The 26,386-nt window shown below is 42.6% G+C and overlaps 1 protein-coding gene across 9 annotated transcripts in view; it reads right to left on the bottom strand.

The window, feature by feature from the left end:
• LOC133416460 (neurexin-2-beta-like) overlaps positions 1-26,386 on the bottom strand; it is a 196,748-nt gene that overhangs the window by 124,076 nt on the left and 46,286 nt on the right. For all 9 annotated transcript variants that reach the window (XM_061703372.1, XM_061703379.1, XM_061703375.1 and 6 more), the window contains one exon: positions 17,378-17,679. In XM_061703372.1, the coding sequence (XP_061559356.1) occupies positions 17,378-17,679 (302 nt within the window). The remainder of the gene's footprint in view (positions 1-17,377; positions 17,680-26,386) is intronic.

Raw genomic sequence — 26,386 nt, 5'->3', positions numbered from 1 at the left:
GCATCCATGTCCGCCAAGTCATTCAGTGTCTCCTTGAAAATCATCTGTATGTTAAACCTGAAAAGTGTGAATTCCACAGACTCCACGGTAATTCACATCGATATTGTCTCTGACAAAGATCCTCACTTCTCATCCCTGGTATTGAAGGAATTCTGTAAAGCGGTGGTCGCAGCAGCCAGCTTGTCGTCAGGATATCATCCGCAGACCAACGGCCAGACGGAGCGGGCAAACCAATCCCTTGAACCTGCCCTCCATTGTGTTGCCGCATGCAACCCCTCCTCCTGGAGCTCATTCCTCCCGTGGATTGAGTACCCCCACAACTCCCTCACCAGTCCAGCTACTAGTATGTCCACATTCATGGCTTGCTATGGTTACCAACCACCATTATACAAAGAACAGGAGCAGGCAGTGGCAGTCCCCGCTGTCAAGGATCATCTCCAGAGAATCCAGGCAGTGTGGAAAGACGTCCGTGCGCCGTTGAACCAGTCTGCCGCACGCAATAAACAGCTCGTGCACCGTCATCGCTCCCCGACGTCCGAATACAAGGTGGGCCAATCTGTCTGGCTTTCTCCTCACGACCTCCCGCTTCAAACTGAATCCCGTAAACTCACTCCCTGTTTCATTGGCCCTTTCCCAATTACCAAAATCATCAATCCCACTTCCGTCCAATTGAAGCTTTCACAGTCCTTAAAGATTCCCCCAACCTTCCCCGTCTCGTTGCTCAAGCCTGTCTCCACCTGCGCCCTAACTCATATTAGCCATTATCAGGGTAAACCACCTCGACATCTTCCCTCCACCATACAGAAAATGTTCCCAACATGATGACCACTATTGGCATTAGTCACATTTTTAATTTTAAATTGTCACTAGTGGGGTCGAAAAGTTGCTAAATATGTTGCTAAATCGACAACACTGAAGATCAAGTCATTTCTCTTGTTCGATAGTACTGCCCACACACATTGAAATAAAAGCACTGCATATTTTACATTTTATTTTTACTTCATACAGACTGCGAGGGCTGGTCAGAGACCATGGATGGGCTGGATGTAGCCCGTGGGACGTATTTTGTCCAACTATGCTCTAAATTGACCATAGATGTGAACGTGAATGCTTGGTGGACTATATGTGCCCGTCGATTGACTGCCGACCAGTCCAGGACGTTTTTTTCATATATAAAAACCTCTACCTCTCACCCAAAGTCAGCTTCAATAGGCTCAAGGTCACCCTGGACCCGAATGGGACCAAGCCCAATATAGAATGGTTGGAGGATAGTATAATAAGTCAGTTTTAAATAAGTTTTCATCATTATTAGTATTTTCTTCACTGAGAAGAATCCCACAGTTTTACAGCTTCCTAATTTGATCGACTGGGTCCATTGTTTAAAGTTCTATTTCCGTGGCTGGGTTAACAACGTCCGCCCCTGGCACCGTTAACCTGCAGGGTTCACTGAGAAGAATCCCACAGTTTTACAGCTTCCTAATTTGATCGACTGGGTCCATTGTTTAAAGTTCTATTTCCGTGGCTGGGTTAACAACGTCCGCCCCTGGCACCGTTAACCTGCAGGGCACCAGTGGAAAATTTAGCTACTGTGGGTCGAAGACGAAGGAGAGGTGGAAAGCTGGTTCTTAGGCAGAAAGAGAAGAGGAAAGCACAGAGCCTAGAATTGAATGTGGGGACTTTGAATGTTGGGACTATGACAGGAAAATCTCAGGATTTGGTTGACATGATGATTAGTAGAAAGGTTGATATATTGTGTGTCCAGGACACCAGGTGGAAAGGCAGTAAGGCTAGAAGTTTAGTGGCATGCTTTATATTATTTTACCGTGGTGTAGCTGGGAAGAGAAATGGAGTAGGGGTTAATTTAAAGGTAGAGTTTGCTAAGAATGCATTGGAGGTGAAAAGCGTATCAGATCAAGTGATGAGGGTGAAACTTGAAATTGAGGGTGTTATGTATAATGTGATTAGCGGCTATGCACTACAGGTAGGAGGTGAAAGACAAATTATGAAATGAGCTAGATGAAGTAGTTCTGAGCATCCCAGGCAGAGAGAGAGTCGTAATTGGTGCAGATTGTAATGGACATGTTGGTGAAAGAAACAGGGGGGATGAAGGACTGATGGGTAAGTACAGCATCCAGGAAAGGAACTTGGAGGGACAGATGGTGGTAGACTTTGCAAAAAGGATGGAAATGGCTGTAGTGAACACTTTCTTCCATAAGAGGCAACAAAAGCGGAGATAGAAGCACGCAGGTGGATTACATCTTGTGCAGACGACGTAATCTGAAGGAGGTTACTGACTGTAAGGTAGTGGTAGGGGAGAGTGTGGCTAGACAGCATAGGATGGTGGTTTGTAAGATGACTCTGGTGGTGGAGAGGAAGATTAAGAAGACAAAGGCAGAGCAAAGAACCATGTGGTGGAAGCTGAGAAAGGAAGAGTGTTGTACGGCTTTTTAGGAAGAGGTAAGACAGGCTCTTGGTGGACAGGGGGAGCTTTCAGAAGACTGGACCACTACAGCCAAGGTGATCAGAGAGACAGGCAGGAGAGTAATTGGTGTATCTTCTGGTAGGAAAGGAGAGAAAGAGACTTGGTGGTGGAACCTCACAGTACAGGAAATCATACAAGGAAAGAGGTTAACTAAGAAGAAGTGGTACACTGAGAGGACCGAGGAGAGGCGAAAGGAATACAATGAGATGTGCCATAGGGTAAAGAGGCCAAACAAGAGGCATATGATGACATGTATGCCAGGTTGGAAACTAAAGAAGGAGAAAATGATCTATACAGGTTGGTCAGACAGAGGGATAGAGATGGGAAGGGTGTGCAGCAGGTTAGGGTGATTAAGGATAGAGATGGGAATGTGTTGACTGGTGCCAGTAGTGTGCTGGACAGAAAGAATACTTTGAGAAGTTGATGAATGAGGAACATGAGAGAGAAGGAAGAGTAGAAGAGGCAACTGTGGTGGACCAGGAAGTGGCGATGATTAGTAAGGGGGAAGTTAGAAAGGCATTAATGAGGATTAGAAATGGAAAGGCAGTTGGTCCTGAGGACATTCCTGTGGAGGTATGGAACCATCTAGGAGAGACGGCTGTGGAGTTTTTGACCAGCTTGTTCAACAGAATTCTAGCAGGTGAGAAGATGCCTGAGGAATGGAGGAAAAGTGTGCTGGTGCCCATTTTTAAGAACAAGGGTTATGTGCAGAGCTGTGGGAAATATCGAGGAATAAAGTTGATGAGCCACACAACGAAGTAATGGGAAAGAGTTGTGGAGGCTAGACTCGGGACAGAAGTGAGTATTTGCGAGCAACAGTATGGTTTCATGCCTAGAAAGAGTACCACAGATGCATTATTTGTCTAGAGATGGAAAAGTACAGAGAAGGTCAGAAGAAGCTGAAATGTGTCTTTGTGGATCGAGAGAAAGCCTCTGACAGAGTACCCAGAGAGGAATTGTGGTACTGCATGCGGAGGTCTGGAGTGGCAGTCAAGTATGTCAATACAGGACGTATGAGGGCAGCAGAACAGTGGTGAAGTGTGCTATAGGTGTGACAGAGGAGTTTAAGGTGGAGGTGGGACTTCACCAGGGATCAGCCCTGAGCCCCTTCTTGTTTGCAGTGGTGATGGATAGGCTGACAGATGACTTGAATCTCCATGGACCATGATGTTTGCGGATGACATTGTGATCTGCAGTGAAAGCATGGAGCAGGTGGAGGAACAGAAAGATGGAGGCATGCACTGGAAAGCAGAGGAATGACGATTAGCCGAAGTAAGACAGAATATATGTGCATGAATGAGAGGAGTGGAGGGGGAAGAGTGAGGCTACAGGAAGAAGAGATAGCTAGGGTGGAGGACTTTAAATACGTGGGGTCAACAGTCCAGAGCAATGGTGAGTGTGGTAAGGAAGTGAAGAAAAGGGTCCAAGCAGGTTGTAACGGGTGGAGGAAGGTATCAGGTCTGTTATTTGGCAGAAGAGTTTCTACTTGGATGAAGGGCAAAGCTAATAAGACAGTGGTGAGGCCAGCCATGATGTCCTGAAGAGACAACAGGAAGAAGAGCTGAAGATGTTGAGGTTCACTCTCGGAGTGACCAGGTTGGATAAAATTAGAAATGAGCTCATCAGAGGGACAGCCAAGGTTAGATGATTTGGAGACAAAGTTAGAGACTTTGATAGTCTGGACACGTCCAGAAGAGAGAGTGAGTATATTGGTAGAAGGATGTTGAGGATGGAGCAGCCAGGCAAGGGCAAGGGAGCTAGAGGAATACCAAAGAGAAGGTTGATGGATGTCGTGAGGGCAGACATGAGGACAGTTGGTGTTCGAGAGGAGGATGCAGGAGATAGGCTCGCTGAAAGGAAAAAGAAGAAGTCTTATTTTCACTAAGTTCTTCTAAGACTTAAAACGTTTATTAAATCTCCACTTGTTAGTTTTCTTATCATTTTAATTGTATTATACATTTTTAGGTATTCACATGGTTCTTTGCCTGATAACTGTTAGATCTGGAAAGCCATTACAGGAAAAAGTCTTCATAGTGTCGCTAATCTCTGCTGATTTCCATTTCCAATGGCAGTAAAGTCATTACACCACGAAGGTTTCTTCAAATCATAGTTTGGCACCAAAAGCAATGTGGATGCTGCTCAAGTTGGAAAACTCAATTAATTTGGGTTTAAGAATAGTGAAATAGTGAGTTTAATTATTGCTTTTGCCCACTGGCAGAGACCCTAAAAACAAATGTCGTTGTATCAGTCACATCACAAGAGACAGAGGAGATGAATTGTAAAACAGTGAAGCAAGGGAAAAGAAGGATATGCTTGTTGCCATGACGATAAGCCTACTGGGAACATGAAATTCTTCACAGATGGAAACCATTCCAACCGCATGACAATAAATTAAAACAATTACAATTCAAAAACTTGATAGGAATTGCTAATGCATCCTATGAAAGGTCAAACTTCCCCAAAAGTTGGAAACGTAATCATTTTATAAATTTGTACTGTGAATTTATGAACAATTGCAGAGTTTATATGATGTAAGGGAAGCAGCTTCTCTCATCGCTACATGAATTAAAGCTGTCTGGCAGTGTTCTGGTTTAATGGTCGACTGATTTACAATTCCTCATGGATAATTATCATTTTGATTAGGTGACTCCGCAGTGATAAAGGGCCTCTTTAAAAACTGGGCATCACAATTTAGCTTCTTTGAGCTAATGAGAACCATTTTCTTCTTTTTTTTTTTTTTTTTAAAGAAAATACATTTCAAGGGTTTATTTCACAGGATAGCAACATTCAACGACTTAAGCAGGATTTCGTACACACCTAAATCACAAGGTTACAATTTTACACGGGTTTTCTTTCCATAGATAGACTCCTCTCATGGAAAGCTAAAGGATAAAAGTCAAAGTAGTAATGGGACATGCTGAGGTGTCAGGTTCTGCCGGCCATTCTCTTGTCGTGACACATATTGATTTTGTTGTCCATCTTGTGTTAAAACCTTGAGTATCTTTAGCTTTGACTCTTTGAAAATAGGTTGCTTGGCTTTGGTTTGATTGATGGCGCACATCAAATAAAAGCCTTTTATGTCTTGAAATTGATAAATGTAGCTTTCTCGTTTATACCTAGCACCATCTAAAGCAGATCTTTGCACACAGAGCCTTCAGTGCCCTTTTTATATATGAAAAAAAATTGGGGCGATAACCAGTCAGGACGATTACACAAAACATATAGCATTCTTTGTTACTGTCCGTAATGTTAAAAGTAAGCCAAGTTATCTCTCAAATAACAACAACAAAATCATCCATCCATTAATTTTCAATAGTACTTGCCCTCATTAGGGTCGTGTTGGAGCTGGAGCCTATCCCAGCTGATGATGGGTGAGAGGAATCACACACATAAGGTGTCAGCCAATTGCACGTAATACAGTATATAGACGAACCATTTACGCTCACATACACTTATGAAATATTGACAGACTTCAGTTAACTCAGACATGCCCAAAGTCCGGCCCCCTGGCCAAATCCGGCCCGTGTTCATATTTCCACTGGCCCGAAGCCTCTGTCATAAAACCAATAATATGTGGCCCGGCAGTACAAAATACACGCGCAATTTTATATTTCACCAAAGGATGGCAGTAAACTTGTGCCTCAACTCTCGCGGGGCCGTTTTGCGCATGATCTGTTTTTTGCCCATTTCTAAAATGGCAACTGGAAGTAAGAAAAGGAAAGTTGATAGCGAGGGCCGACGTTTCCAGGACAAATGGAAGTCTGAATATTTTTTCACTGAGTTTAGAAACAACTGCCTGTGCCTAATTTGCCAAGATACTGTGGCTGTGTTCAAGGAGTTCAATATAAAGAGGCACTACCACACGGAACATGCTAATTACGACAAGCTAACTGGGAACGAACGCAGTGAAAAATGTAAGCAACTGGAAGCTGGTTTAACGGCACAGCAACACTTTTTCACAAGAGCCAGTGAGTCAAATGAAAATGCAACAAAGGCAAGCTATGAGGTGGCAACGCTGATTGCCAAGCACTGCAAACCTTTTACTGAGGGTGAATTTATTAAAGACTGTGTGATGAATATGGTGGAGAACATTTGTCCTGAGAAAAAGCAACAGTTAGTTCGCCAATGTTTTCCTGGCTCGTAGCACTGTGTCACGAAGGATCGAATAAGTTTCTTCTGATATTAAGAGACAGTTGGACGCAAAAGGAGTGGAGTTTGAATTTTTTTCGTTAGCCTGTGACGAAAGCACGGATGGATCCGACAGCGCTCGGTTACTGATTTTTTTTAGAGGAGTGGACAGTGAAATGAACATGCGTGAAGAGCTACTTGACCTCCAGAGCCTTAAGGACCAAACAAGAGGGAAATATTTATTTGCTTCTGTTTGTTCCGCCGTACATGACATAAAATTAAAGTGGAATAAAATCACGGGGATTATTACAGATGGCGCACATGCCATGGTTGGCGAGCACAGTGGATTATCAACCCTACTGTGTAACAAAGTAAGCGAAGAAGGAGGTAAAGCTATAAAACTCCATTGTATTATTCACCAACAACTTCTATGTGCCAAACATCTGAAATATGATCACGTAATGAAACCGGTGATAAAGGCTATTAATTATATTCGCTCCAAAGCCCTGTGCCACCGCCAGTTTCAACAATTTTTACTGGATATCCACGCTGAATACGGAGATGTTGTGTATCACACTGATGTAAGATGGCTCAGTCGGGGGTCTGCGCAGCAGCGTTTCTACTCACTCAAAGAGGAAATTGGACAATTCTTGGCAAAAAAGGGACAACCGATGTCAGAACTAACCGATCCTGTTTGGCTGTCTGATTTTGGATTTTTAGTTGACATAACCCAACATCTTAACAACCTGAACACGAGCCTTCAGGAGCAAAATGCATTGATAAGCCAACTGTATTCACATATTAAAGCCTTTCGGACCAAGCTGCTACTTTTCAAAACCCACCTGTCACAAACGTAGCCCAATACCACACATTTCCAATCTCTGCAAGAAATAATGACCCGTTTTCCAGCGCACAATATCAGTGCGCAAATGAGGACGTATGCCGCAAACATCTCATCTCTGACTGAGGAGTTTCAACACTGTTTCAGGGATTTTGCAACTATTGAAAAGGAGATCATACTTTTTTCTTCTCCCGTTTCAGTGGATCTCAGTGATGTTCCAGCCCACCTGCAGTTGGAGCTCATTGAGCTGCAGTGTGACACAGAGTGTCGCAGCCGGTACCAACAACTCCCTCTTGTCAACTTTTACCAGCAGCTGGATACATTTGCTAAGAAAATGTTGAGCTTGTTTGGTTTGACATACTTGTGTGAGAAGACATTCTCAGTAATGAACATGAATAAGAACCGCGTGAGGACAAGACTAAGTGACTCCCACCTGCATGACATCTTGCGCATTAAAACCACCGCTTTTGAGCCAGACCTGCCCCATTTACTGCAGTCGAGATCTCAGTATCACCCTTCACATTAATGCAAACATGTTGTTTGTTGATTCTGATGAATAAAGTTTGAGTTTGAGTTAAATTTGATAAAAATACTTTATTTTGCATTTCATTAATGTTTATTTTAACCTTCATTTATCCAGGTCAGGCACTTATCAGATCTAACTAGCAGCAGATAGCATAGTAAAACAAAGTAAAATAAAAATACAAAAAAGCATTCCCCTCGTCGGTAGCATGTAAAATTAATGCTGGCCCGCATGACAATTCTTTTACGGCAATGTGGCCCCTGAGCCAAAAAGTTTGGGCACCCCTGAGTTAACTAATATACATGTTTTTGGAATGTGAAAGGAAGCCGACAGATCTCAGATCTCAGAACTGTGAGGTTTGGTTCCTCTCCCCCGAGATACCTGGACCCTGGTGATATGATGCGCCACACCATGCTTGGCGACTCGGTGAGCAGTAAATGTTGATGACACGTGTTCACAGTGTAAAGTGTCTTCACCATGCAGAGTGCTCCTATCCCTCCCAGCGTGCAGGGGTGAGAAGCAAGAGAGTGGGCATCAATCAGGCAGGAGTTTGTCACATCCACCAGCAGTCTAAAAGCACAGAGGAAGTCTGCACCCAGAAATGGCGTGGACACAGTGGCCATGACGAAATCCCATCCAAAACGTCTTCCACAAACCTAGAACCCTAGGTATGTATGGGTGATCCATTAGTGGCGCCCATCTACAATCCATGTGTATCAGCCATGGTGTCCACAGTCTGTGCTGGCAGAAAGATGAGCGGTGCACCTGGATCGATCAATAGCCATTGGCCAGACAAGGTGTTGGTGACAAACAACAGCTTGCAGTCTTGGCCGGCACTCGTGGATTGCCAGCCCTTGACCACAAAACTACATGGCTTTTGACACTGGTTGTCTTTAGCTCCATGCCTGGCATGAGAGTAGCATAACCCTGTGTCGCATTAGCAGCCAACAACCACTGTCACTGTGATAACATTAGCATTCTCTGGGGCTGGGGCCGAGGTGCCCTTGGTGGGGAAACTACGGTCGGTTCGTGAGGAAAATCCTGTCTGCCTCAATAGCAGAACATGGTAATCTTTGGTTTAAGAGAGAGGGAATTGGCTAGCGTGCAGGAAGCTGATGCAAGAAGATGTGCGCGAACAGGAATGAGGGATTAGCAAAGCCCAGCACAGGGACAGAAATTGGTCTGCCTTCTCTGTTTCTGATAGTTACCACAGCTGTAAGAGAAATGTCTTGAGTGTGTCGTAGCTGCCGGTACCTGAAGGAGCCTCGACATCACACCAATTTGGGAAGTACCGAGTTGTTGTCACCGTTGTCGTTTGGCATAACGCTCACATCGAGGTCACCAATTTTGCAAATGTTGTGATTGACGAAACAGAAGTCAAAGATGAGTTGAGTCAACATTTTGCTCTCCATTTCACAAATCTAACAACAACTGTTAATGGATCGATCAGTGTATCTGTTTACGCTAGGTAACCCGGCAACAAAAGTAACTCCTAACCTGGAAACGCAGGTCTCTACTCTCAATCTGGAACCCACCCCCCCCCCAACTCTCAAGGCATGGCTCCTTGGTGAATGTCCCTCACGATTGTGGGTCACCATGATATGCTAACCATCAGGCTACCATGCTACCCACAAAAATAATTTGTGGATCATTATATAACGGAAATATTTTAACTACCAAGCAGACAGAGGGACTAAATTGCTCATGGTCTTTTTCCCAGTAAGGTTGATGAGTTCATAGGCCTCACTCACAACTCTCCCAAAGGCCACTGGGTTCTTTGATTAGTAAACTATGTGACCCTGGACAGGATAAAAAATAAATAAATAATCATACAGACACACACAAAACAGCACTATATGGATTATCAGCCTATTTCATATGTACAAAATAAGCTTGCAATTGATTGTTCTGTGAATTAAATAAAAAAAGACATAAAACCTCTAGATGCATATGTAAAAGTTACAGAGCGCAGATTAAAACACAGAAAAACAACACACTAGATGATGCTGTCTGCAAGTATGTATATTGTGTTTGCACATCAACATGCAGCAGCATCATTAATGAGGGTCAGAAAATAAATACAATCATTTTGTCCGCCTCAGTGACATAAGAGACGAGAGGGCGGGAGGTGGTAATTGGAGGAATTCGTGCCTGAAATGCAACAGCGGATCTAATAAAATGTTTCCACCAGCATTCTCTCAGGAGTTAAAATTCTCCATATCTACATGTCAGGGAGGTAACTTATCTGAGGCAAAGGCAATTTACACAGGGATCAAATGCATGGCTGAAAGCATAAGTGACGTTGTGAGCATTGAATCTCCTCTCATGTGAAAGTCTGGGGAAGTGAACCGGCATGGAGGAGAATGCAAGTTTACATTGTGATTCATGTGGCCAGGCTCATAATGTACTGCTGATGGTGAATTAGATACACTGGGAGTCCTTTTTTTGCACGCCAACATTTGAAATGCACCACACATCACAAGACCAAGATTAGTAAAATTATGTTGCAGGTGAACGTTCACTTTATTTTGCACACTGTATTTCTTCCTCCCTGAATGTCTCCCCTGAAATTAATAAAGTCTTATCGGAGACGTGCAATTCCATAAAGTTTCAATGTGGCGGAAATGATCACAGGGATTCTGCAGTGAGACTTTTCCATTGCAGATGTTTAAAAGCACATGTGAGGAAAAAAAATATATAGCTTGGCAGCTGAGCCCAAAGGAGTTCTGCATGAATTTACACAATTTATGTGCCTGAACGTGTCGAGCACGCTCCCCACTATATGAGCCCAGAGCATTGGCACAAAACAAAACACAATTCAGGAAAACTTGCCGCCACAGTGTGTTGACAGTACAAATATAGTCACTAAGCACAGCTAGGACGCTGTCACATTGGCCATGACGCAAATGTCATGTTAAATATATATATAATAAAATATTAAAATTATATGAACAAAAGTAATGAGACAGGTGGTCATTATCACAAAAATAAAAATGGAAGGACTTACACAATTTACAGATATAACATCTTTCCATGAGATGTAAATTTGTGTCCATTCATCCAAAACCTAATTTGTGAGGTCAGAAATCACTGATGCTGCACCTCAGAAGGTCTGAATTAAATGTCTACTATTTATCTTCATGATATACTCATAGCTATACAGTTCTGGTATCGATATAGTACATATAGTTCATTTCAAACTGATCTAATTGCTAGGGGACTCTGCATCTGTTTGCACAATTGTCAAAAAAAAAACTAAATAAAAAAAATTGGACTGGCATTACCACATTACTGGTAACCTTTTATTGCTCAGTGACTGTTTTTTTTTTACATCTTTATGTCTCGAAAGTATTCTCTGTCAATTGACTGTCTGTTGTCATACTAGAGCGGCTCCAACTACCGGAGACAAATTCCTTGTGCATTTTTACATAATTGACAAATAAAGATGATTCTGATTAACAAAAAGGTGAGACTAGCTGGAATCTTTTTTTTTTTTTTTTTTTTTAGCTTAGCGAGTCTTATATTACATCCGTGACACATTCACCTCAAATGTGTTTATTTACTATTAAATCACGTACTGTATAGTTGTCAGTAGGGGCGCTGGAAATGGAAAGAAAAGTGATTAAAAGGGTCCGTGACTGAATGATGGGGCCCCTGGAAAAAAAATAAAAAATTCTATTTGCGCCATTCAAGTGGTATGGCTCAAATTGGTATTTTATTTTTTTCCGGTGGCGCCACTGCTGATAGTTAATATGACTTGTGTCATCCTGTGTGCCTGACAGGACAGTATTGTATTTTAAGCATATATGTTCAATATAAAATGTATTACTATAACTATACTGTTCATGTTGCTGTTTTACTATTTTTCTATTCACTTTACATTATACGATATATCTTGTACATTTATCTACAGCTTGCTATTCCGATATGCATATACAGTGTTCATTATTCATGTGCAGTTGCCACAAATACTACTGCTCCCATTGGCTCATACTGTAAATAAGTTTTTGCATTCTTTTGTGCTGCCACTGTCTACTTTGCAAAACTAAAACCGGAACTTGTCCATTGCAGGACTAAAAAGGGTTATCCATCCTACTACTTTGTATAGCAAGGTGGCTCTTGTCATTATCAATAACTGGTGGGTGGAATGATTGCATTGGTTATACAGGCATGAGTTTGGTAAATATGCATGAGTAAACATGCTGCCCAGGCATACCTGCAAACATGCTTGAGCATGGTATGTAGCACTCCTACTATCCATCTAGTGAAACAATTTTGACTTGATTTGTCAAATGTGCTTACCTAGTGTGAGTGTGCTCTTAAATGTTAGCATTTTTGTAAATTTAGTGGGTTTTTTTTCATGTTAATGCAGCCTTTGGGGGGCACAAGCCAGTGCAAACTGTAGGCCGGTCCCAAGCCCGGATAAATGCAGAGGCTTGCGTCAGGAAGGGCATCCGGCTTAAAACTTTGCCAAACAAATATGAGCGTTCATCCAAAGAATTGCATACCGGATCGGTTGTGGCCCGGGTCGTCCGCCACCGGCGCCGTCAACCTGCAGGGCGCCGGTGGAAATTCAGCTACTGTGGGTCGAAGAGGTGGAAAGCGGGTTCTTCGGCAGAAAGAGAAGAGGAAAGCACAGAGCCTAGAACTGAATGTGGGGACTTTGAATGTTGGGACTATGACAGGAAAATCTCGGGAGTTGGTTGTCATGATGATTAGGAGAAAGGTGGATATATTGTGTCTACAGGAGACCAGGTGGAAAGGCAGTAAGGCTAGAAGTTTAGGGGCAGGGTTTAAATTATTTTACCATGGTGTAGATGGGAAGAGAAATGGAGTCGGGGTTATTTTAAAAGAAGAGTTGGCTAAGAATGTCTTGGAGGTGAAAAGAGTATCAGATCGAGTGATGAGGCTGAAACTTGAAATTGAGGGTGTTATGTATAATGTGATTAGTGGCTATGCCCCACAGGTAGGATGTGACCTAGAGGTGAAAGAGAAATTCTGGAAGGAGCTAGACGAAGTAGTTCTGAGAATCCCAGACAGAGAGAGTCGTGATTGGTGCGGATGGTAATGGACATGTTGGTAAAGGAAACAGGGATGATGAAGAAGTGATGGGTAAGTACGGCATCCAGGAAAGTAACTTGGAGGGACACATGGTGGTAGACTTTGCAAAAAGAATGGAAATAGCTGTAGTGAACACTTTTTTACAGAAGCGGCACGAACATAGGGTGACCAACAAAAGCGGAGGTAGAAGCACGCAGGAGGATTACATCTTGTGCAGACGATGTAATCTGAAGGAGGTTAGTGACTGTAAAATAGTGGTAGGGGAGAGTGTGGCTAGACAGCATAGGATGGTGGTGTGTCAGATGACTCTAGTGGTGGGGAGGAAGATGAGGGAGACAAAAGCAGAGCAGAGAACCATGTGGTGGAAGCTGAGACAGGACAAGTGTTGTGCAGCTTTTCGTGAAGAGGTGAGACGGGCTCTCGGTGGACAGCAGGAGCTTCCAGAAGACTGGACCACTACTGCCAAAGTGATCAGAGAGGCAGGCAGGAGAGTACTTGGTGTATCTTCTGGCAGGAAACGGGGGAGAAGGAGACTTGGTGGTTGAACCTCACAGTACAGGAAATCATACAAGGAAAAAGGTTTGCTAAGAAGAAGTGGGACACTGAGAGGACCGAGGAGAGGTGAAAGGAATACATTGAGATGCGACATAGGACCAAGATAGAGGTGGCAAAGGCCAAAAAAGAGGCATATGATGACATGTATGCCAGGTTGGACACTAAAGTAGGAGAAAAGGATCTATACAGGTTGGCCAGACAGAGGGATAGAGATGGGAAGGATGTGCAGCAGGTTAGGGTGATTAAGGATAGAGATGGAAATATGTTGACTGGTGCCAGTAGTGCGCTAGATAGATTAGAATACTTTGAGGAGTTGATGAATGAGGAAGATTAGAGGAATGAAGATTAGCCGAAGTAAGGCAGAATATACGTGCATGAATGAGATGGGTGGTGGGGGAAGAGTGAGGCTACAGGGAGAAGAGATAGCAAGGGTGGAGGACTTTAAATACTTGCGGTCAACAGTCCAGAGCAATGGTGAGTGTGGTCAGGAAGGAAACGGGCCCAAGCAGGTTGGAATGGGTGGATGATGGTATCAGGTGTGTTATGTCTCTGCGAGGATGAAGGGCAAAGTTTATAAACAGTGGTGAGGCCAGCCATGATGTACGGATTAGAGACAGTGGCACTGAAGAGACAACAGGAACCAGAGCTGGAGGTGGTGGAAATGAAGATGTTGAGGTTCACTCTCGGAGTGACCAGGTTGGATAAAATTAGAAATGAGCTCATCAGAGGTGGCACGGTGGGCGACTGGTTAGAGCGTCAGCCTCACAGTTCTGAGGACCCGGGTTCAATCTCCGTCCCTGCCTGTGTGGAGTTTGCATGTTCTCCGCGTGCATGTGTGGGTTTTCTCCGGGCACTCCGGTTTCCTCCCACATCCCAAAAACATGCATTAATTGGAGACTCTAAATTGCCCGTAGGCATGACTGTGAGTGCGAATGGTTGTTTGTTTCTATGTGCCCTGCAATTGGCTGGCAACCAGTTCAGGGTGTACCCCGCCTCCTGCCCGATGACAGATGGGATAGGCTCCAGCATGCCCACGACCCTAGTGAGGAGAAGCGGCTCAGAAAATGGATGGATGGAGCTCATCAGAGGGACAGCCAAGTTTCGATATTTTGGAGACAAAGTTAGAGAGAGCAGACTTCGATGGTTTGGACACATCCAGAGGAGAAATAGTGAGTATATTGGTAGACGGATGATGAGGATGGAGCTACCAGGCAAGAGAGCTAGAGGAAGACCAAAGAGAAGGTTGATGGATGTCGTGAGGGAAGACATGAGGACAGTTGGTGTTCGAGAGGAGGATGCAGGAGATAGGCTTACATGGAAAAGGATGATGCGCTGTGGCGACCCCTAAAGGGACAAGCCGAAAGGAAAAGTAGAAGAAGTGTTTTTTTCATGTTGTATGGTCGGTGGAATAGACTGACCATGGTCCAAAAGTGGAAACGGGGGCACGTCTCGTGTAAAAGACACATCTTGGCAATTAGTTGGAGGATTCAGCGTCATGCCTTGTCCTCTGGACAGTACAAACTATATGAATATGAAACCTTAGGGCTGAGTTGTACTTGGCATGCATTGCCTGTATTCATTATACAAGCACTGCTGTTGCTTGCATGACCTCTCTGAAACTGCTGCAATGTTGCATCATCCGCCACAGAGACAAAAATTAATTTCAAGAGTGGTTGTTGTCATGTGCAGCGAGTATTGTTCTAAAGGTAACATTGGTTAGGAGATACTGTGTGAGAATATGATGAATATTATTGAGTTTTCATATTGCGATTAAAACATTCTTACGGCGCACAAAAAACAATATTCTGATTATTTCAACCAAAGCAATCTGTTTCATGAGAAAGAGGGCAATGACCTAATATGAGCTGGTAATCTCTAGCCAAGCATAGGAGCACGGATAGCGGGACTCCTGCAGAACACACATATTAAACATTCATTAGAAGCAACACTTATTTGCCCGAATCTTTACTGATGGAGAACTATTACCTTAAAAAGATTTCCTGAAGGTAGGAAAATTACCTGAACCTCTTAAGAATGTAACTCAAGTGTTACAGACCAAAATTAAGTGCACGATTGACCTGAATGTGACAAGCATATAGCATTTTTTTCTACTGGTTTAAATGATTGCACTAAATGAAATGCTGGTCTGAACGATACCTAAGGGTCTATAACTAGAGGTGGGCAAATTATAGCTTGGGGGGGGTCACATGCGGGCCCGTCAGTTCTTCAATCCAGCCATTTTATTCCCTTTATCCTGGGTCAGGTCGCGGGGCCGCAGCCTAAGCAGGAAGGCCCGGAATTCCCTCTCTTGGGCCACTTCGTCCAGCTCTTCCAGGTGGATCCTCAGGCATTCCCAGGCCAGTCGAGAGACATGGTCTCTCCAGCATGTCCTGGTCTGGCCTCCAGCAGAGGCGTGCCAGAACACTTCATCAGGGAGGGATCCTAAGCAAATGCCCGAGCCACCTCCTCTGGCTCCTGCTGATGCTGAGAAGCAGTGGCTCTACTCTGAGCCCCTTCCGGATGACCAAACTTCTTAACCTATCTCTAAGGGAGAGCCTGGACACCCTACTGAGGAAACAAATTTCGGCCGCTTGTATACGTGATCTTGTTCTTCCGGTCATGACCCACAGTTTGTGACCAAAGATGAGGGTGGGATTAACTGGTAAATCTAAAATCTTTGTCTTTCGGTTTAGCACCCTCTTGACCATGACAGACTGATGTAGAGTCTGCATCACTGCAAATGCTGCACCGATCTTCCTGTTGAGCTTGTGCTCCAATTCTTCCATCACTTGTGAACAAGACCTCAAGATATTTAAACTCCTCAAGTTGGGGAAGGGTTTCATTCCCGACCCGTAGAGGGCACGTCACCATTTTCCGACTGAGGACCATGGCCTCAGATTTGGAGGTGTCGATTCTCATCCCAATAACTTTACACTCGGCTGCGAACCACTCCAGTGAAAGATGGAGATTGCAGCTTGATGAAGACAACAGAACCATGTTATGTGCAAAAAGCAGAGTCGTAATACTGAAGGAACCAAACCAGACCCCCTAAATGCATTGGCTATCATCATCATCATGATTTAAAATTCAAATGTGGCCCTTGAGCATAAAACTTGTCCCGTCCCTGGTCAACACAGTGGACCATGTGACCACATTCAGTTCCAGGAGGATGTTTGACCCTTGACTTTGTTTGAATTCTTTTTTTCCCATGGAAGAGAAAAGACATACAGTGCTGTGTAACAATTTTTCTTTCAGTTAATATTTTTAGTTATATTTTAGCTTACAAACAATACCAATGGTGGTAATCTTACCTTGATGAATGGCAACCGCATTTGGTGGTAAACTCCCTATTTTTATTATTATCATCATTGTTCAACATGGACACCCTTGTACAAGGGTACAACACACGCAATAAACACAGATTAGTCTCATCTTGTGTTATTCATCCATTAATTTTCTCTACAACTTATCTCAGGGAGGTGAAGCCTATACTGTACCACCTGACCTTGGGTGAAAGCCAGTCATTCATTCACAGTGCACATACAGTATAGACAGAGACAACCAATCATACACACATTCACACAATCACTTAGTGGGACTGGGAACTGAACCCACGCCACCCGCACCGAAGTCAGGCGAGTGAACCACTACACTTACAGTGACTCATCTCGTCTTATCACACCCCATTTTTGGTTGTGTTTCATGATTCATGTTCCACACTTAGACCTGGTGATTTTGTTTCACCGAAGAACCATTTAAAACGCAAATAGATAGACGGTGTACACACCTGGCGCAGGTTGCGTGTCACTCGTACATTATGCCAGATGTCATCATTGAACTTTCCGTTGGCTGGTTCCACGAGGGCCTCGAAGGCACCAGAGCCCAAGTTAATGACCAGCCACAGAGCTCCGTCCCTCAGAGAGAGGTTGACATAATCTCCGGACTTCCCCGTATGAAGCAGTAGGCCGTTCCTTTGCAGTGTACGGAATGACAGAGTGATCTCATCCAAGCTGCTCTGAATGGGCGTCTGAGACAGGTTGTAGCTGAAGTACTCGTTGCCTTTAAAGGTGGCCATCGACTCCCCCTGCCCTAAGAATGGAAGAAAAGACGTGTGAACCAATCTTACTGTCTTCAGACACACACTAAAGCTGCTCTGCTTCTGCACAGTCACTCCATACTATATAAAGACGATAATTATAAATCAAACCTGCAAACAAGTACGGTGTTTGCAGCTGGAACTTAATATCATGTAGCATTCTCAAAAAAACATTAAAGTCCTACCACTAAAAAAAGAAACCCCAAGGTTACGTTTAAGGATTTAAATGCCACATTGAGAAATGTGTTGTAATGGTGAGCTCGACAGACAAGACAAGGCAAGCAGAAAGCACTCAATAGTTTTTTTTCCCCCGTACAATTTGGTGATAATAATAAAAAGAGATAATCACGCCTGCGCCTTTATTCATGAGTGCCATTTTTTAAATGTCAATACAAACGTGTAAGTCTAACTAAACTTCGCCTTCGAAAGAACTCGAAGGAGCAGACATCTGACATTTTGTAAAACTCCACATTAAGAACATAAGATAACAACCTACTTTTGGTGTGGTACTATACGTATCCAAATTACACTAAACAAATAGTTAAACATGGATATAACTATATACATGCTTTGGTCTACTGACAAATTGAGAATTGAAGGAAATGAAGGAGTCTTTTCTGACCCCAAAATAAGGTGTAGGGCTCAATACTGTAGTCATACAAATGACAATGGTTCACCAGATCCAGCAGTTGTTGCAGATTACATTTTTTTTCTTATATTTTATATATTTTTATACAGTCAAACACAAAATTATGATGCCTAAATAAAAATCTTATAATCCTCCTTCTCAGGCTGTTTTCAGGGTAATTTTCTAATTGTGGTCTTGTGTTGGGAGTGGACCGGCATCGTCGTAGTTACTGTCATCAGCTGTTGTTGTGCCCATTGTGCGCTCGTCCCTCCCTCGTCTGCTCAACCCCTTTATCCTGTTCTCTCACTATCTACCGTCTGTCAGTGCACTCTGTCTCAATCTCACACCAACTGGCCGAGGCAGACGGTCGCGCTACAGAGCATATATAATGTATGAGCAGTGTGGTTCTTTACCTGCTCAGTGTGTAAAGTGCCTTGAAATCAATTTTTTTTTTTTTTTTTTTTTTGAATTGGCCCTATATACAATAAATAAAATGTATCTGACTTGACTTGTCTAGTGGCATAACATCTTCAGACCCTTGCTTGCTATTCCAAAGAGGCTATTGTGGGTAAATATTGTTTTCTTTGTATTTAATCGGCTGGGGAAGTTATGAGTAAATCCTATGACTTTTTCCATGCAAGTTAAAATCTGAGTCAAAGTGTGTGCTACTGCTGGCAGACAAATTGGAATTTAAACCATACTTATTGAAGAGTTATAGATAGGAAGGTAGGTAGGTCGATTGATTGAGCCTTCTTGTTTAGGATTTGCTCTATTGTTTGCAGCTACATTGTTGACAAGCCAGCAAGGAAGCCAGAAGCTGCTGTGTTTGCCCTGACACCACTCAGACTTTGGCACTAACTCAGAAGCAAAGGCTGCTCAAGGCTGCAGTCAAATGGCTGACGCTGATGGGGCAATTCAGCACCTTGTAACTGCTGGCACCGTGGGGAAATCCATCACCATTTACCTTGGGGGCATCTATTAGACCATTGTGGAGGACTGTTGCCGAAAATGAAGCTCAGCAGTATATACTAGCTTGACTGGGAAGCCACACATGACTGTGACCTCTCTCCTCATATCCCCTTCCCTTTGTCTGACAAACTACATTGGCCAATCTCATGTCTCCTGACCCTACAGAGGTGTAAATGGGTTCCCCCTAACTCAGGGGTGGGAAACCTTTTCCAGTCACTGGTATTTCAGTCAATCAAATCTGCTGAAGGTTATACTAAATAAATGAACAAATATGATCTAACAAATGAACAAATATGCATTACTATTTATAATGAGCTTGTTTTTGTGCTTTTTAGAAAAAATCCTCTCTGGTTACATTTGCTTTTAAAATGCATGGAGGGCCAGATCAAATAAGGTTTAATAATGGCCTTTGTCATTTCAGGAATTTTGTACCTTAATCTAAAAAGGGGTACACACATAACAATATTGTAAACAAATGTCAGCATTTTTCCGGCCGCCTGTCAAGGTACGTAAGCAAAGACCCGATTACCGGATTATCCTGTGGAGTGGGATTTGTGAAGGATGATCTTTCCTCCCCGATTGCTCGGAAAACTGTTGGGGTTGACAATCGGAAATGTTAAACCTGTTCCATATTTACGATCACAAATCCTTGGGTGTGTGGTCAACACGGAGTCATTAACCACAATAAAAATGACAAAGAGAAGAGTTTGTAATTGCAAATTTAATTACCAGAAAATGTATCTGACTATCTAACAGATTTTCGTCTGGATGACATGCGGCACAGTGTGGCCTCAAACAGACCAGTCTTGGTATTACCTTAGACCTCTGGTTTGGCGTGAGAGACCTGCAGTGGTTGGTGGAGTTACAGGTATGGCTGTGTGTGGTGTGCTGTCTATGGGCAACTCGAGTACACTACACATTATAAGAGCAGTAAGCATACAGAAGTAAATTTTTTTCGTTGTGATTTATGGTGTTACTCACATTAAAAAAATATTTGATGTTAAAAATCCATATGCGTGTACCCCACTTCAAGCAAGGACTCTGCCAATCACACGTTTTCTTCTTGAAAATTTTAAGGCTAATTATTGATTTGTTAGAACCAGAACCATACTGATTTTGAATCTGGTTCAAGTTGCATGAGTACGAAAAGAAAAAATATCAAATGGCTGCCTGTTGCCAGCTGCAACTCAGAACCAAATTGTCCTAATTTCTAATCGGCAAACAGTTCTCAGGCCCAAAGAGAGGCTGCGACAATCTTCAAGTTATAGTGGAACCTCAAAACTGAAATGGTTTCGGAGTTGAACAGCAGTCATCAAATTGTAATGAAGATATAATTCAAAAGTTGAACAAATATCCATTAGACTTGATGAACAAAAATCGGATCCTGACACAAGCGTATCAATGATAAATTTAAAAAGGGAGGATAATAATGACGATGGAACTATCAAAAATAGAAAACAAGGGCTCCTCGGTTTATAATGGAGTTCCATTCCTTCAGTTACAATGTTGGAAAGAGCCATAGTCGAGCACTGACCTACACCAACAAAATAGTTATGTCATAATTACAGTGAATATTTATAATAAAAACACATTTCGGCCATACAAAAAAAAAAAAAAAAAAAAAAAAAACACTAATTACTGCGATAACTGAGCAGGCCTTCTTTTGTCACGTGACAACATTTCTTCCTGTCGCTGTGCGAAGTAGTTCATTGTGCGCCTTTCGTAACCTGGAAATGTCAAATGTCCAAACTGTAAAGCAAGGCCCCCCCTATAGGGACGATATAACTTCACATGACGGTAAGGCTTGCAATCATCCATCCATCCATTTTCAACACCGCTTATCCTGGTTAGGGTCGCGGGACGCTGGAGCCTATCCCAGCTGACTTCGGGCGAAAGGCGGACTACACCCTGAACTGGTCGCCAGTCAGTGGCAGGGCACATATAGACACGGACAACCATTCGCACTCACATTCACACCGTCACTGAATGGGAACTGAACCCACGCTGCCCGCACCAAAGTCAGGCGAGTGTACCACTACACCATCAGTGACGTTTGCAATCAATAGTTTTAATATTAACAACAGTTCCTCGTGTGCCCTTTAATGATAACGTCCAGTGTTGACAGTTGCATTAAATTCTTTGTGTTCACGGTTTCCTAAGGTAGACTTTACTTGCGGAATCATTGTATAAAAGAAGCGTGCCCCTTGTGGCTAAATCGGTGAATTGCACTGCAAGGCCACACAGCAACCCCGAGCTCCTTCTGAGTGTTAAAAATGACAAACGTTGTCCCCATGCTCATAAGCTGTACATTAGCTGCTGCATTTACATTAGTATACTAATAACCGTCACAGCATGAAGCACATTAAACACAGAAGAGAAAGAGGTCCATACCACCAGGTGGGCATCACGAACTCAATCGTTTTAAGAGCCCACCTGTTACACTGACATCATGCAGTCATACGAAATGACAATATGCGTATTGGTTATTATGACGAGACTTCACGATTTACAAATTCAAAGCGGCCCACAAGCTTGGGCTTGGGCGCAGGTGGTGACTAAGTCTTTAGTGGGGGAGGCATCTGTCAGCATCCCAACCTAAGTCAGGTGGCATGGACATATGGGCAGCTACTGACCACTGAGTCCATCGGGAAATGCATTAGCAAGTGGGTGGCCACGTGTGTGTGGATAGTTTTCAAATGTGTGTGAATTAAAACGACATCATCTAAGCATAACAAATAAGCACCATTTAAATTCATTTTGAGACTGAGAGGATAAACCCACAAGGGAGCAACTACATTGTTTATTTGATTTGAGCTAATTTAGTGCCAAATAAAAAACAAGCCAGCTCAAACCTAAACACATGCGCCCAAGCCTCAGGCTAACAGCTTGACAACTGCCAATGTTAATAACCAATGCTTGATATCAGACTTATTGCCACGGTCAAACTTTTCCATCTCACACATTTCTCTGGCAGTTCGATGTACAGTGCTTTGCAACAAATTGAAAAGTGTGCTAGTATTGCCTGGGGGGTAATTATCTCCACAATGTCTTCTTATTGATGCATGAAATGGAGCAATTACTTTCAGGCCTCATTTCAGGACAAATCACAGTATGGTTGACCTTTAGGACCCACTCGTATGACTCAGTAAATATTTGATACTGAAGTGCTACTATATTGCAGGTGCCAATGTTAATCAGTACACTGTTGCATCTGTGGTTGCATTTACTGTAGCATGATCTTAAAGGAAACATTACCTTCTGATCTTATCATTACGATATTCATTGTGGAGAAGACCTGTCAAAAGAAATTTACCAAAGAATATATGATGGCAAAGTCATCAATGGTCTTAAGGGAAGCTTTTATAGGGGATTAAAAAATAATAATAATTTAAAAACATTCCATTCTATGGACTATGGACTCTCCCATCTACTGTAACTGACTTTGACAAGATGTTTGCACAATCATATAAGTACCGGCATTACCAGATAACTAGCAACCCTTTACTGCTCAGTGACTGTTTTTTTTTTTTTTGTCAATGTCTTTCTGTCTCCAAAGTGTTCTGTAAATTGACTGTCTGTTGTCGTACTAGAGCGGCTCCAACTACCGGAGACAAATTCCTTGTGTGTTTTTGGACATGACAAATAAAGATGATTCTGATTCTGATTCTGATATTTTTACTGTAGAAAATCGGCTGGATAATTCCAGACTCTTCATTGGTGATTCATAGACACAGAAATAATTCACAGAAGACATAAAACGTTACACTATTTTATATTTTAAATCTAATCATATCATTCAATAAAACAATACAGTGGAACGTCGGAATTTGAACGCCAACATTTTTCTGCAAAGCGTATGTTTTCCACCACAGAGGAAGACTATGGTAATTGAACCAGGGATTGAATGACAGGAATGTAGTAAGAACATCTCTGTCCTGGCTGCTCAATATAATACAGTAGAACCTTGATAAAACGGACCCTAATGTAACAGAAAAAACGGACCGTCGGCAATGAAAACAATGTGTCCAAAAATGGTTTCCATTTGTCACTTGAACTGCTGTTGACAATGTCTGTTAGTTCCAGAATTGGCCGCTGTTGTTTACTGGTACTGTGGCGCAGTGCAGGCAGAGAATGGGACTGACTTATTTCCGGGTCACAGATATATAATATGACGAGATCCGATTCCAAAAGACGCGCCTCGCGTGCCTACATGGCGGCCATGTTGAATGTGGGCCCGCGACGTGGCGGCCATGTCATGTTGGTTATATCGATTGTCTAGTGTGCCGTAGAGCCCAGCGCAGAGAGAGAGTGAGAGAGAGAGCGATAGAGACAGAGAGAGAGAGGGGTATGGCGGCAGTGTTACCTGAGAAATAAAAAGCAAGTCTTTGGAGTCTGGAACATGCTACTTTTGGTACAGTAACAGTTTTATTGTCTAGCGTTTGACAACGGATTTGTAACTAGGAAGCACACTAATTCCTTGCGACACATGAAAGTGCCTCGCCTATGATGAGTACTGTATGTTAACAATGTCAACATGACCAAGCACACCAGTGTGGTAAATTTAGATAAAATGTGAAACTTTCAAACATTTTATTTACAAAAACTTTGTACTGTACTGGGTGTTTTAGGCCACGAAAAAAACAACAACTACAAAACAATAACTTTAAATAAAATAATAATAAAATGGGTGCATGTGGCCTAAAAAAAAAGTGCTTCAATGTAACTGACAATCTCCTATTAGTCTTATCCAGGTTCCACTGTATGGCAATTAGATTTCCAGTATTTTTCAAATTGTGGTAAAATGACAACAACATGAGACTCTAATATTGAAAAAATGCTATGTAATATATGAATCAGTCAAAAAAAAAAAAAAGAACACGGCCGCTATAACAAAACAGTTCCGGAAAAACGTGAAAAAAAAACAAAAAACATTTTACCTCATCAGAATATCGTAGAGATCAGTTTTATCTTTAATAAGTGACATTTTGCAAACCAGAAAATCGAAGACAGGAGCCGTGTATTTTACTGCGGGGGGAGGTCATCAAAGTGAGGCCTCTGTATTTTGTGGAAAGCGATTGCCATGGAGACGGAGATAGCGACTTATCTGAATCTCGGCACACAAAAAACAAAAAAAACTCAAAGGCCTAAATATATAGGTCATAGCTGCTATTGAGTCTGGATGCACACCAAATAAGCTGCCTAAAATGTATGTCTTGTCTTTATCCTGCTAAGTATCCCAATCTACAGTACAGGGCAAAATAATTAGAAATACATACAGTATTGTAATAACAGTTTGCACCTTCTTGTTCAACACATTTGTACTACAATTACCCCATGTGAAAGGTAATTTCATTTACAAACTAGCTATGATGAAAACTCATATCATTTAAACTCACTGCTGTATATGAATGGCAAATCATGTGAAAAAAGAAAATTATTATCTTAATATATTCATGTGTTCTTCTCTCAGTAGCTTCCCAGGAAGTAAGTCAGTGAGTTCTTATGACCCGAGACACATTTTTGTTTTTGAAAATACCTTCAGTAAACTGAAGAGACGTCATGAGCGTCAGTGCATTACCTTGGCTTAAGACTGCAGCAGTCAAAGGTGATGTTCCAGTAGCGCAGTCAGTGGTCAGGACAAAGATTTGATGGACAAGAAGTGAGTGAGTCGTGAGCATAACATGAAAGGGAGCAAAAATGAGCAAGTATATGTACATATGGGAAAAAAAGAGGAGAGGAAATATTAGTGCAGCACAGTTAACTGAAATGATATCTACGGGAGTGGGGAATGTCGTGATTAGGTGGCTGGGAGGAAAAAGCAAACCAATAGACCCCATACCTTGGCGGTTTAACATCAGGTGCGCCAGACCTTGAGGGAAAGAACAGAAAAAAGGATACGAAAACAGGAAGTTCATAAAGAGGATCGGGAAAACTAAAAGCATTGTCACAATGTTGGACTGCAGTTTGTGACAGACATCCTGGGGTAGGCACGGATGTCACAGTTCAAAAGGTGAGAGACGGGGAATCAAAGCAAAAAAGAGACAGACATCTCAAAGGGAGGAGAGGGAAGGAAAGAAAAAAAACATCTTGATTGGCGCAACCGTCATCCTAGTTGCACTCAAAGATGCTTTTTCCCCAAATGGAACACATTGTATGTTAAGACAGTGTTTGAGATGTACCAATTAACAGTCTTCACTTATTTTTATGTCCACTCGGATTTCCATCTAAACCCTCAGCCAAGCCACATGGCTAACAGGAAAAGGGCAGCACTCACATTCATCCTCACTCACTACATCTAACGTCGGAATCATACAAAGCACATTATGCCAAGCGGTGTAGTGGATTTACAGGTTTAGTACTAAAGAGCAAGTAAATAGCCCTCCTGCTGCAGTAATCATACAATGACATCACACACCAATCATGTAACACATCAGCTTGCGAAAAATACAAAAAAGTTTAAAAATAAAAATAGAGCAGAAAGGAGCAGCAGGCACCCAGTTGTTGACTCCTACATTACCCGTGCGTGTGCGCGCACACACACACACACACACACACACACACTAATCAATATGCAGCCTGGCAGGGAGTATATGTGGCATACTTCACCCGCCTTTCGTGCCAAAAAGGAGACGGGGATGACAAAACACAACACTTCTGCTCAGCACATGAGCCCCACTGAGCCAGCCAACACAAACAGCTCTGCTCATTGCATTGGCACTCTTTGAACACTCCTATCAGGCTCAGAAGCTCCTTTGTCACTCATAAGACCCACTGGCATCAACAATTACAGTTCAATTCAGTTCGATACCGGACGCGATACATCCGCATCGTCATTGTCAAAAGTTGTCAAGTGTCGCATCGTTTTGTGAATGCAGTGTTTGCCAGACATTTTTGAGCCAGTGTACTCATTCAGTGTACATGACAAAAATCTCACAGCACAAAAATGTCACAAAAGGTATGAATACTGAAATAATGATGATTTTGTCTCAATTTACTCACAAATGGACATAGTGTGCAATCTTGGCCTGTTTAATTGAACACAATGTTGATCTACTAATGGGAAACCATAACTTGTTCTGTTTTATTAATAGCAACATGTGGAT

This window comes from Phycodurus eques, chromosome 17 (assembly GCF_024500275.1).
Source record: "Phycodurus eques isolate BA_2022a chromosome 17, UOR_Pequ_1.1, whole genome shotgun sequence".
Taxonomy (NCBI): domain Eukaryota; kingdom Metazoa; phylum Chordata; class Actinopteri; order Syngnathiformes; family Syngnathidae; genus Phycodurus; species Phycodurus eques.
The sequence above is the reverse complement of the archived record's forward strand: the minus strand, read 5'-3'. Positions and strand labels throughout refer to the sequence as shown.